Source organism: Salmo salar, chromosome 09 (genome assembly GCF_965601325.2).
Source record: "Salmo salar chromosome 09, fSalSal1, whole genome shotgun sequence".
Classification (NCBI taxonomy): Eukaryota; Metazoa; Chordata; class Actinopteri; order Salmoniformes; family Salmonidae; genus Salmo; species Salmo salar.
Genome location: NC_138299.1, coordinates 25,177,646 through 25,191,666, shown reverse-complemented (window position 1 = coordinate 25,191,666; position 14,021 = coordinate 25,177,646). Strand labels below are relative to the sequence as shown.

General features: G+C 44.3%; 1 protein-coding gene across 1 annotated transcript in view; it reads right to left on the bottom strand.

The window, feature by feature from the left end:
• mnat1 (MNAT1 component of CDK activating kinase) overlaps nucleotides 1–14,021 on the bottom strand; it is a 61,137-nt gene that overhangs the window by 37,886 nt on the left and 9,230 nt on the right. Inside the window, exon 7 of the mRNA XM_014210730.3 lies at nucleotides 2,040–2,161. Coding sequence (XP_014066205.1) covers nucleotides 2,040–2,161 — 122 coding nt within the window. The remainder of the gene's footprint in view (nucleotides 1–2,039; nucleotides 2,162–14,021) is intronic.

Sequence of the window (14,021 nt, the reverse complement as noted above, 5' to 3'; positions counted from 1 at the left end):
CATTTCAAGAACTTTGAAAGTTTCTTCAAGTGCAGTCGCAAAAACCATCAAGTGGTATGATGAAACTGGCTCTCATGAGGACCGCCACAGGAAAGGAAAACCCAGAGCTCTCTGCTGCAGAGGATACGTTCATTAGAGTTACCAGCCTCAGAAATTGCAGCCCCAATAAATGCTTAACACAGTTCTAGTAACAGACATCTCAAAATCAACTGTTCAGAGGAGACTGCGTGAATCAGGCCTTCGTGGTGGAATTGGTGCAAAGAAACGACTACTAAAGGACACCAATAAGAAGAGACTTGATTGGGCAAAGACACACAAGCAATAGACATTAGACAGGTAGAAATCTGTCCTTTGGTCTGATGAATCCAAATTTGAGATTGTTGGTCATTCTAAGGCCAGAATCCCGGAGTCAGCTCTTCACTGTTGACATTGAGACTGGTGTTTTGCGGATACTATTTAATGAAGCTGCCAGTTGAGGACTTGTGAGGTGTCTGTTTCTCAAACTAGACACTAATGTACTTGTCCTCTTGCTCAGTTGTGCATCGGGGCCTCCCACTCCTCATTCTATTCTGGTTAGAGCCAGTTTGCGCTGTTCTGTGAAGGGAGTAGTACACAGCGTTGTACGAGATCTTCAGTTTCTTGGCAATTTCTCGCATGGAATAGCCTTCATTTCTCAGAACAAGAATAGATTGACGAGTTTCAGAAGAAAGGTCTTTGTTTCTGGCCATTGAGCCTGTAATCGAACCCACAAATGCTGATGCTCCAGATACTCAACTAGTCTAAAGAAGGCCAGTTTTATTGCTTCTTTAAAATCAGCACAACAGTTTTCAGCTGTGCTAACATAATTGCAAAAGGGCTTTCTAATGATCAACTTGGATTAGCTAACACAACGTGCCATTGGAACACAGGAGTGATGGTTGCTGATAATGAGCCCCTGTATGCCTATGTAGATATCCCATAAAAAAATAAAATCTGCCATTTCCAGCTACAATAGTCATTTACAATATAAACAAAGTCTACACTGTATTTCTGATCAATTTGATGTTATTTTAAAAAAGGGAGATTTTTTTTTTTTTAAGTGCTTTTCTTTCAAAAACAAGGACATTTCTAAGTGACCCCAAACTTTTGAATGGTAGTGTACCATCAAATAAAAAAGGTGAGATTTTGTCGCCTCATATGAGAAATTTGATCTCAAATACAAAATGCTGGAGTAGAGACAAATTAAGTTTTAGCTTCACTGTCCAAATAAATACAATGACAGTCAGGTTTTTTTTTCAGGTTTTTGATAAAAGAGGTATCATTTCATATATTTTAATTTAAGGTTGTCTAACTATACAAATACTTTTTGAGATCAACTGACACTAACCAAATAGTTTATCAAATTGAACAACTCCTGTTTAATTTACGTGGTAGGGCCTTAGTCAAATCAAATCGTTTTTGTCACATGCTTCGTCAACAACAGGTGTAGTCTAACAGTGAAATGCTTACTAGTGCCAGCCTGTCCCCGTGGAGACAGACAGCTGGGCACTGTCTGATGGATGGGCTGTGTTGGGTGATGAGAGGAGAGGGCCAATGACGTCGACGAGTGTTTGGCCCAGGGGGCCCGCCGTTGAGAAAGCACTTCCTGTGTGTGCTGACAGACAGCGAGGTCCAGGAGAAGCAGTGAGAGGGAAGGGGCAGAGGGCTGGTGCAGGGGAACTGGTTGGCTGTTCCCCTTTAAACCTTGCCCTCCCCCCACCTCTCACAGCTAGTCAAGGGCAACTCCAGAGAAAAAGAAAGACTTCCAGAGCAGCCTCACTCCCAGTCTCCTACCTGTTAAATGCCTTACTGTACCCCCATCAGATATGCTGTGCAAACTAGGCCAAGTTGGTCAACCTTTGGAGGTGCTGATTACACTACTGTTCACTGAACAATATAAGCAAGGCTTATAGTTATTTATCAAACCACTGGCATCTCCAGATTCTATTGTGCAGCAGCTAACTTTGCCAGTTGTGCAGAGCTGTGCGTGTGTGTATGTGTGTTACAGGATGGGTTCTTACCCGAGTCGCCCCAGCTGCTCCAGCTCAGGAACGGGGGGTCCGTATGTGTGGATGTGGATGGGCTGGTAGAGGTACAGAACCTCTTCTAACCGGGTCACAGGCAGAAGCGACACAGTCTGACCCTGCAGCATAGGAGAAGCGACACATTACAGTCTTTACAGTCAAACATGTTTGCCGGTGTGAACATCACTAATAAATCACCACAAAGAGATTTAGCAGTTGAGGAACAAATATGCTACCCAAATCCTTGAGGAAACAACCTGTGGTCGTCAACCTATGTCGTCGTAAGAAGGAATGCTAGATCGAACAGCATTGACCAAGTCCAAAACTGCCCCCAAAGTAGACATTTTATGCAGACAGCAAGAGTTAAGCAGTGAACAAAGCATTTTTTGTCAATACTGAAAATAGCCTACCCTAAGATAAACCCTCTGATGGTGATTGGGATAGGGAAACCCTCCGCTTTTGCAAGAGCTCAAAATGTACAAAGCAAGAGAGAGCTACTCAAAAATAGTTCTGAACCAAAGTAAATACTATAAAATACCCAAAATAAATCCTGTGGAGAACAAGGTAAGTAATGATGAAAAATACAGACTGCCCAGAAGGCTCCGGTGATTCATGATATAAATTAACTTTACAGGAGGGAGGCAAAGTCATGGAGCAGAGCAGTAACCATGTCTGTCTGTCTGTCTGTCTGTCTGTCTGTCTGTCTGTCTGTCTGCCTGTCTGCCTGTCTTCCTGTCTTCCTGTCTGTCTCTCCAATCAGTATCCAATCAACGGGAGCTTTAAGTGGATTCACCCAGAAACACCATCATGGCACGGTGGGTGGCCAACCAAATTACCTGAATGACATCACTGCCATTTGGTAAGCTCTCCGGCACGCCAAACATCCCACATTAATCTGTCGTGTATCCTCCAATCAGAAAATATGCTGTGAAACAGATTTGATATCTGCATATTCTCTTCCAATCCATGAAGGTTGAAAGGGGTTTCAAATTTGTCTGCCTTGCCTCGCAGTCAATATGCCCTTGAACGTGGCCATTGAGCAAGAAACATGATCCTTCTTCGGGACGTTGCAGCACTGTTCGATCTCAGCCTGTGCCATTAGTCAGAGGGACTTTCCGGTCGGCCATGTTCTTTACTGAGTCTCAGTCTGGCTTTAAAGCATTTAGACTGGAAGAAGGGTAATGGATGAGTTTGGATGACAATGAAACAAAGAGAATTAAAAGAACATAGATAATATTTAAACAAAAACAGAGGAAGGGGGCAGGGTGGTGTACAGAGAGAGAGAGAGAAAGAGTAATAAAAAGTATGAGAGAGAGAGAGAGAGAGAGAAATAGGGAGAGAAAGAGTATAAACATTACAGTGAGAGGGGAGCTGATGAAAACCAACTAAACTAGTAACATGTGGCCCCTGGCCTCCGACCGCTGTTCTAACGCATGCTGCTGGCCAGGCAATCATGCACAATGAAATAGAATGAACCAAGCTGGGTCCGAAACAAGCAACACAGTCCGGTGTGACACACAGCTCAAAACAATGGTTCAGTGGTGTGGGGCCATATAAAATACAAGAATATTATGTGATAAAAATCAAGATATTGCCACTAACAAACAAAACAAACATAGGTTTCTATCCAACTGGCGACAGATTTTCAGAAAGATATTCTAAAATCTGCATAAAAACAATATGCGCATTTTCCGACCAGGTGTGTTTCCACCAAACTGACTTGTTTTGCGGATAAATGGCCTGTGCGTGATGACGTAGCGTACATTTAAAAAAAAAAATTATAATATTTTTTTACAACTTTTGCAGTCAAGTTCCCATGACGAAAATGTGTTTAATTGCATTTCCAACTGCACAGATGGTTTGTCACAAAACAACTGTTCTGATAAATAGCAAACTAGTTAGCTGATAAAGTGCACAGGGTGTTATATGATATATGGAAAAGAGCAAGATCCTTTTATTTGATAATTGGCAGCCAAGCACTGATCATGTCACAAGCATTCAAAAAAAGAGCCTACCCTCCATATTTAGCATATTGGCAATTTGCATGATCACTCTGCACTTAACTAGCATGTGAAGTTCATAACTTATTTAATCTGCCTATTAACGTAATGCTTTTCCTAGTCGTGGTGGTAGGCCTACAACAGCCTGCTGTGATTCTATCAATATTGGTGTTATCACCTCAATTAATTTTTCTGAAAGAAGAAGTTCCCATGTCAAACTAACAAATTGTCTATCGACATTTATGAAATTGCACCATCATTTCCTGTTTCCATCAGCCCTGTCATGACTTTATGTGTCAAGTTATTCATCCACATGAAACGGTTGGATGGAAACCTGGTTATTGACAGTCAAACATTCACTCCACAAAACTAAAATACTCTCCTTCTCCCACGCACACATTTCTCTGCTGCTGCCACTCAACCTTTAACCCTGTGGGGCCAGTGACCCAGGCAGCCTCTTCCCTCCCATTCATCCCTACAACACTTCAGCCCCAACACAAGCTAATCAAACCCAGGCTGGCCACTCTCTCTCCACGCTCTCCATCAATCTTCTTTCAGCACTGTATTACTCCTACTCTCCCCTGCACCAATCACCCAGAGAGACTACAGTGATGGTGGGGTGAGAGAGAGAAAGCGAGACAGAAAGTGAGAAGAGAGAGTTACAGATGGTGAAAAGGCAGTAAATCTAATTTGACAGACAAACTAGAGCAGTCCAGAGAAGTTTGTTGCATTCCTGCCCAAAGGCACCTTGAAAACTGGCAGGAACACACACATACTGTATCACTCACCCCTACACCACACACAGAGCTCCCCTGTTAAAATGTGTCTGCATCACTGTAACATCAGTATTGTCAACATCCAGTTCATTCACTAGCTGCCTGCAGATTGTACAATGGGATTGAAACACAATACCTAACAACGAAGTGTTGACTGGTTTACAACTGCCAGACATTGAGAATGATGACCACATACATGACAGGTAGCATCACAACTGCATTTAAATATTCAAATGAGTAAAACAAAGAAACATCAACAGTTAAGTCTCAATGATCGTATCTCTCCTGCACATGTGACAGAAACTCATCACGTTCTATTAAAAGTTGTGTGGATCAGTGGAAATGGTTGCTTTCCGAGCGCTCACTGTCAGCACAGCAGAACAACCCGGAGATCAAGGCTCCTGTGGTCCACGTGACTGTCCAAAAGAGCGAGCACCACTACCACAGGGACAAAACAAACATCTGCAAACAACATTAAGAGGCCAATCTTAAAACCCAAGGAAAACGTGTGTAGATTTGTGTGTGTGGGTGTAATTATGAGTGCGTGTTTAAGATTCCCAAAAAGTCCCCTGTGACACTAAAGTAAAACTCTTGGGACCATCCATCTTAATAAAACCGCAGGGGAGGATAACTTGAGGAAATCGCAGTGTACCTCACAACTCCCTTCTAGTTCTCCCTACTCCGGTACGGTCCACGTCAGGCCTAAGATCACACCATCTTTATTCAACTCCCAAGATACTGAATTAGCCAGCCATTGTAGCTACTTAGTCAGTGTTCAAGGCCAAGCCTAATTAACATCCAGGCACAAGAGCTGATCACACACTCTACCCCCAGGGAGCCACTACCTACGCCACACACAGTCCACTTGCTCCCGTGAGCAGCCCCTCTCTATCACCCCAACTGTGGAGCTCTGCAGAACGTCCCAAGATCGCTGGCGACAACCCCCCCACCCCCATGGGTAGCCTAACTTCAGCTGAGCTCTATGTAACCCAGGCAGAGCCACAGGGGGCTCCATTCACTAACAGCCCAGTGATAATTGCTGCAATCACAACAGAGTGAGGCGGTGGGAGTAAGATGGCCACTGTGTGGAATTGTATTGTGGATAAGTCTAATGACCAGAGTTAGGACGACCTGCACCAGCGAGCGAGAGGGTCAAATCCTCCCACGTGTGATCCTCCTGCCTCCCTCACCCGTCACGGATGGTGCTTCTGTGTGGATAAAAAGCTTTGTGGCCCCCTCTGGCCCACTGAGCACAAGTAGCAAGTGTAAACGCTCCTGCCTTTGCAGTGCCTCCCCTTCCCTCGGAGGGTTAAATATAACCATCCTGCAGGCAGCAGCTGCACCAGCGCAAAGCCCTTAAAGCTGACAACTCCTTTTTCCTCTGGGCTGGGCCGGCCTGCCTGTGGGGTGCACGGGCCAAGCACAACAAGGCCAAACCAGAGGCAGGGGCACAAGTGTGAATGAATGCCCACAGATTGTGCCAATCGGGGGGGGGGGGGGGGGCGACAACTATCCTTTACCCCGAGAGTCATCTCCCCAACCCCCCAGCCCACACATCCCCGCAGCCATGGGTCTCCGTGCCAACAATGGAATATAAGAGCAAAAGGTGAAGGGTCGAGCCCTCTCCCACATAAAACAAGCCAGGCTTTGAGCTGTGAATGACACACCAGTCAAAATGAATGTCAATCACGTTGGTGGGGTATAAACGGAAACATACTACTAACATATACAACCACACCTTTAGAGACCCGTGTTGCTACACATAATTGGAAGTGTTTAAAAGCAAAAGAAGAAATCTGAGCAATGGCTAAGTGGAGCAGCAAGAGGAGGAACATATCACAGCAATGAGAGAAGAAATGGAGTGCGTGATTAAGACTCAAGAGTGAAAGAGAAAGAGTGAGGGGAAAGTAGCTGTGTGGTGTAGCTGTAGCAGACTGCCTCCACAGTAGAACAGGTTGAGCCAGTCTGCCAGACAGAGCTTGGCTTGGCCTTGAATGAGGAGCATGACTACCCAACAAAGGTCACTGCAGAGGACACACTACCAATGAAAAACAGGCCAGCGCAAACACACACCGAATGCGTGTTCACTAAGGCCCTTAGATTCCATTCTATGGAGTCAAGCCAAAGAGGACCCTGGGAATTTTAGCAAGGTACACATCTGTGTTAAGGGATAAACTTCCCACATGCATTTGACCAAGTATTAGTTTTGCTCTCGCGCTCTCATCAAGAGCACACGTCAGCCTCGTCAGGCATGTCAGCTGCTCTGCTGGCCATGAGGGGTGCATCTCACCCCTGTGGCAGTGGGACGTTTTATTTAAGATGGCGCTGAAAGCTGGACCACGGTGGAGATTCTCTACAGGTCAACAGCAAGCAGGCATGGAAGACTGTTCTAGTCTGTCTGTGTGTGTGTGAGACAGCTGCAACACAACACTTAACAGACATCTACACACACAGTTAACTAGGCTACTTCCATGAACCAGTGGATAATTGAACTAAAGTAACACAATTTAACCAATGTTCAGTTTTGCAAACAAGCTTGGCTATGACAGACTATAGCTATCAGACTACAACAAAAAGAGGGAGAGCGCCATCATCAATAGCTAGTTTCAGCATGGAAGGGTTACCTCCCACACATCCAATTTCTTTTGATTTCAACAGATGTCTACTTTAAAAAGAGAACACGCTTCACTTTGGTCTTCCAAGGATGTTTGCCCAGGCTGGGTAACGTGTGTGTGTGTGTGTGGAGTACACGGATGTGTGTGTGTTTGAGAGATATCAAGGCAGGGAGGGAAAGTCTCTCTTTGTTCAGTGGAGTGCTATAAACTCAGGGATTACCCAGACTGACTTTGGACCATTCAAGTTCACAAGTACAGTGAAATGCCTTTCTAGCAAGCTCTAACCCCAAAAATATCCATGTAGTACTACAAATAACGTAAGGTAGAACAAAAACACACAAGAAATAAACATGAGGAAGTAAGCTATATACAGGGTCAGTTCCAATGCCATGTTTACAAAGATACTGGAGTGATAGAGGTAGACACTGTATGTATGGGGGTAATGTGACGAGGCATCAGGATATACAGTGCATTTGGAAAGTATTCAGACCCCTTCACTTTTTCCACTTTGTTACGTTACAGCCTTATTTTTAACAAATTTTCAATTTCTAAAAACTAAAACAGAAATACCTTATTTACATAAGTATTCAGACCCTTTGCTATGAGACTCTAAATTGAGCTCAGGTGCATCCTGTTTCCATTGATCATCCTTGAGATGTTTCTACAACTTGGAGTCCACCTGTAGTAAATTCAATTGATTGGTCATGATTTGGAAAGGCACACACCTGTCTATATAAAGGTCCCACAGTTGACAGTGCATGTCAGAGCAAAAACCAAGCCATGAGGTTGAAGGAATTGTCCATAAAGCTCCAAGACAGGATTGTGTCATGCCACAGATCTGAAGGAAGGGCACGAAAATAATTCTACAGGATTGAAGCTCCCCAAGAACAGTGGCCTCCATCATTCTTAAACAGCAATAGTTTGGAACCACCAAGACTCTTCCTAGAGCTGGCCGCCAAGCCAAACTGAGCAATCGGAGAAGGGCTGCATCACATCCAGCTGTGATTGGGAGTCCCATAGGGCGGCGCACAACTGGCCCAGCATTGTCCAGGTTTAGCTATCATTGTAAATAACAATTTGTTCTTAACTGACTTGCCTAGTTAAATGAAGGTTTAAAAAAAAAAAAAAGGGGTTTTGTCAGGAAGGTGACCAGAACCCAATGGTCACTGACAGAGCTCCTCTGTGGAGATGGGAGAACCTTCCAGAAGGTCAACCATCTCTGCAGCACTCCACCAAATAAGGCTTATAGTAGAGTGGCCATTCAGAAGCCAATCCTCGGTAAAAAGACACGACAGCCCGTTTGGAGTTTGCCAAAAGGCACCGAAAGGACTATCAGACAATGAGAAACAAGATTATATGGTCTGATGAAACCAAGATTGAACTCATTGGCCTGAATGCCTAGCCTAAGATCTGGAGGAAACCTGGCACGATCCCTACGGTGAAGCATGGGGGCCAGCATCATGCTGTGGGGATGTCTTTCAGCGGCAGGGACTGGGAGACTAGTCAGGATTAAGGGAAAGATGAATGGAGCAAAGTACAGAGAGATCCTTGATGAAGTCCTGAGTGCTCTGGAGCAGGTTATCAGACTGGAGCGAAGGTTCACCTTCCAACAGGACAACGATCCAAAGCACACAGCCAAGACAACGCAGAAGTGGCTACGGGACAAGTCTCAATGTCCTTGAGTTGCCCAGCCAGAGCCTGGACTTGAACCTGATCGAACATCTCTGGAGAGACCTGAAAATATCTGTGCAGAGACGCTCCCCATCCAACCTGACAGAGCCTGAGGATCTGCAGAGAATAAATGGGAGAAACTCCCCAAATACAGGTGTGCCAAGCTTGTAGCATCATACGCAACAAGACGAGGCTGTAATCGCTGCCAAAAGTGCTTCAACAAAGTACTGAGTAAAGGGTCTGATTATTATTTTATTTTTTTACATTTGCAAAAATGTCTTTGCTTTGACATTATGGGTTAGTGTGTGTAGATTGAGGGTGAAAACAACTATTTAATCAATTTTAGAATAAGGCTGTAACAAAATATGGAAAAAGTAAAGTGGTCTGAATACTTTCCAAATGAACTGTATGATAAGAACAGAGTAGCAGCAGCATATATGATGATTGTTTGTGAGTGCTTGTGTGTAGAGCAGGGTTTCCGTTAACCTACAGTTGCCGGCTTTTGGCCACTTTTTTTTTTTAGCTAACATACATACATACATACATACATACATACATACATACATACATACATACGTATGATATTTTAGATTTTTGTGGCAAAAAAGGCTCTTGATTCATTGATGGAAATATATTTGACCGTCATGCCCATCGGTCTTATTTATCCCGCACAACTATCACGTGCAGAGCAAACAGAGCCTATTTATTGTGTGATTTCTCCTGCTGCTCCTCAGCTGGTTGCTGCTGGAGTAAAACATGCTTTTATCAGCCCATTCAGTGCGCAACAATTCTAAAGGCAATCGCATGTTAAAAACAGTTTTTGTGCACGATTAAAAATGAATACTATTTTTATTTCTCAACTGGTAATTGAAGCGTGCCTCCCATTCACCATTCAAGTGCAGGCAAAAGGCTATCAGCGAGTCACCACTTTACAATGTGAGCTAGAGGCCGTATGCATTTTGAAAACATACTTAATTGTTTGAAATCTGAATGTATATTTCATATGAGGAATGTCTTACCTTGCTTGAAAGTAGACTGTAGCTACAGTGAGGGAAAAAAGTATTTGATCCCCTGCTGATTTTGTACGTTTGCCCACTGACAAAGAAATGATCAGTCTATAATTTGAATGGTAGGTTTATTTGAACAGTGAGAGACAGAATAACAACAACAAAAAATCCAGAAAAACGCATGTCAAAAATGTTATAAATTGATTTGCATTTTAATGAGGGAAATAAGTATTTGACCCCTCTGCAAAACATGACTTAGTACTTGGTGGCAAAACCCTTGTTGGCAATTACAGAGGTCAGATGTTTCTTGTAGTTGGTCACCAGGTTTGCACACATCTGAGGAGGGATTTTGTCACACTCCTCTTTGCAGATCTTCTCCAAGTCATTAAGGTTTCGAGACTGACGTTTGGCAACTCGAACCTTCAGCTCCCTCCACAGATTTTCTATGGGATTAAGGTCTGGAGACTGGCTAGGCCACTCCAGGACCTTAAATGTGCTTCTTCTTGAGCCACTCCTTTGTTGCCTTGGCCGTGTGTTTTGGGTCATTGTCATTCTGGAATACCCATCCACGACCCATTTTCATTGCCCTGGCTGAGGGAAGGAGGTTCTCACCCAAGATTTGACGGTACATGGCCCCGTCCATCGTCCCTTTGATGCGGTGAAGTTGTCCTGTCCCCTTAGCAAAAAAACACCCCCAAAGCATAATGTTTCCACCTCCATGTTTGACGGTGGGGATGGTGTTCTTGGGGTCATAGGCAGCATTCCTCCTCCAAACACAGCGAGTTGAGTTGATGCCAAAGAGCTCCATTTTGGTCTCATCTGACCACAACACTTTCACCCAGTTGTCCTCTGAATCATTCAGATGTTCATTGGCAAACTTCAAATGGGCATGTATATGTGCTTTCTTGAGCAGGGGGACCTTGCGGGCGCTGCAGGATTTCAGTCCTTCACGGCGTAGTGTGTTACCATTGTTTTCTTGGTGACTATGGTCCCAGCTGCCTTGAGATCATTGACAAGATCCTCCCGTGTAGTTCTGGGCTGATTCCTCACCGTTCTCATGATCATTGCAACTCCACGAGGTGAGATCTTGCATGGAGCCCCAGGCCGAGGGAGACAGACAGTTCTTTTGTGTTTCTTCCATTTGCAAATAAATCGCACCAACTGTTGTCACCTTCTCACCAAGCTGCTTGGCGATGGTCTTGTAGCCCATTCCAGCCTTGTGTAGGTCTACAATCTTGTCCCTGACATCCTTGGAGAGCTCTTTGGTCTTGGCCATGAGTTTGGAAACGGATTGATTGCTTCTGTGGACAGGTATCTTTTTTACAGGTAACAAGCTGCGGTTAGGAGCACTCCCTTTAAGAGTGTGCTCCTAATCTCAGCTCGTTACCTGTATAAAAGACACCTGGGAGCCAGAAATCTTTCTGATTGAGAGGGGGTCAAATACTTATTTCCCTCATTAAAATTCAAATCACTTTAACATTTTTGACATGCATTTTTCTGGATTTTTGTGGTTATTCTGTCTCTCACTGTTCAAATAAACCTACCATTAAAATTATAGACTGATCATTTCTTTGTCAGTGGGCAAACGTACAACAGGGGATCAAATACTTTTTCCCCCTCACTGTAAATCCGACCACGGAAACGTGGAGGCAATTATTTTCTAAAGACGTCATAGGCGGCACGTGAGTTTCAAGTTTGTGAAAGTTAACAATTTATCCTGAAATTTCTACCGTTCTGCGTGCCAGTTATGTTTTTCATGTGCATTTTTTGTGAAACAGTTTTATTTCAATAATGGTTTTCATTGCTCAATAATTGTCACGTGGTTAATCTAAATTAAAGTTAAAGTCAACTATGCGAAATCACCAGCCTCTGCCATATGGACACATTGATACACCGTGATCCATTGGCAGCTAAAGAAATTAGCAAATGGAACTCATAGCCTATAGGCCAATGCAGCAGTAGGCCAATAACTTCCATTGCTCTTTCACAACAAGGATTGGTGATTAATGGAAAGATTTTTCTAATTGCTTACTCTGAGGAACTACTCTTTGGCCAGTTTATTAGGTACACCACCCCATTCACAAAAATACAGAGTTCCTACAGAGTGAGTCACGTGGCCGTGGCTTGCTATATAAAAGCAGGCAGACGGGCATCGAGACATTCAAGAACTGTTTGATTGAGCGCTAGAATGGGCAAAATGAGTGACCTAAGCGACTTCGAGAGCGGTATGATCGTCGGTGCCAAGTGTGCTGGATCCAGTACCTCAGAAACATCCGCCCTCCTTGGCTTTTCATCTACGACAGTGTCTAGGGTTTACTGAGAATGGTGCGACAAACAAAAAACATCCAGTCAACAGCAGTCATGTGCACGATAGCACGTTGATGAGTGAAGTCGAAGAAGAATGTCAAGAATTTTGAAAGCTAACAGGCGGAACACAAACAGACAAATAACGGCGCCGTACAACAGTGGTGTGCAGAAAGACATTTCGGAATGCACAACTCGCCGATCCTTGCAAGAGACGACCACACCGGGTTCCTCTCCTATCTAAATAAAGACAAAGAGACAGGAGGTGGCATCCCCTACTGACAGCTCACCTTGGCCTGCCTGCCTGCCTGCCAGGAGAGACTCTTCAGTAAACCCCCTGCTTCCACACCCCCAGAGGTGTGTCTGCTTCTATCTCCAGGATATGTTAGTTAAGAGGAGTGAGAAGCACCCTTCTTACAACCACATGGTGCCTATAATTGATTAATGGCAAGATCATTTCTCTGTTAATTCTCTCGCTCTCTCTCAAATGACAGCAACATGACTCTGCATCTTCTCTCTTTTGAATCCTACTTCATCAGGACACCAAAAATGAAGAGATAAATAAGCCGGCGTTCTCCAGGAACCAACTGCGACATCTTGAAACGCCACCAAGTCAAACAGCAGTCTTCTGGACTGAGGTGAGGGGAAACCAAAACCACACTGAAACCCAACTGAAGCCTTCCCTGTAGCTCAGTTGGTAGAGCATGGTGTTTGCAACGCCAGGGTTGTGGGTTCGATTCCCACGGGGGGGCCAGCAAAAAAAAAATGTATGAAATTGTATGAAATGTATGCATTCACTACTGTAAGTCGCTCTGGATAAGAGCGTCTGCTAAATGACTAAAATGTAAAAATGTAAAATGAAGCCTCGCGGCGTCCAGATGTAGCTGGCAACTGCTCTACCCCACCCCGAGCCAGAGGGAGGAGAAAAGAGGGAGAAAGAGGGGTAAAAGTGACGGGGAAAAGCCAGAGTCCGAGCCAAGAGCAACAGCATCTTACAACCTTCTCTCCATCAGCAAGTAGCACTTAATGCTGCATATCCAGTCAGTTAGAGAGAACCACATCCTCCTGAAGCAACTCTTTTTCCAATGGTGGAGGAAGAATGGACGGTGGTCATGTCTTTGGGTTTAAATGGATATCAAATACACTCATGGTACAAATATATTGCCCAGAGGATTACCCATGCTAGCTGGGCTGATGAGACAGAATAAAAGATTTCTAGATTCTACAAGCAAAACTAGTGTATAGGTATGCGAGTGTGTGTGGAGAAAGACAGCTGGACAGAGAGAGACTTCACAATTCTGTCACAGTGCTCAACTAGTCCCAACTCTAAGACAAGATTTCTCCCACGCAACATTGCACCCTGGGAAGTCAGCCACACCTCCCATATGGGCTTGTGGAGAGAAAGATGGGGGGATATCGCTTTATCTCGTCACGGTATAATGAAAATAAACTAGTGTGAAGGAAAACATAGCCGTTGCCAAATGGAAGGAGGCCTTAACAGCTACCCTGAACAACAAAGCTGACAACTCAACAAAACACCTAGCCAGAGCCCTCATTCTGTCTATGAGGGCTGCAGGTAGGAATGTGATGACACTATGGATGAGAT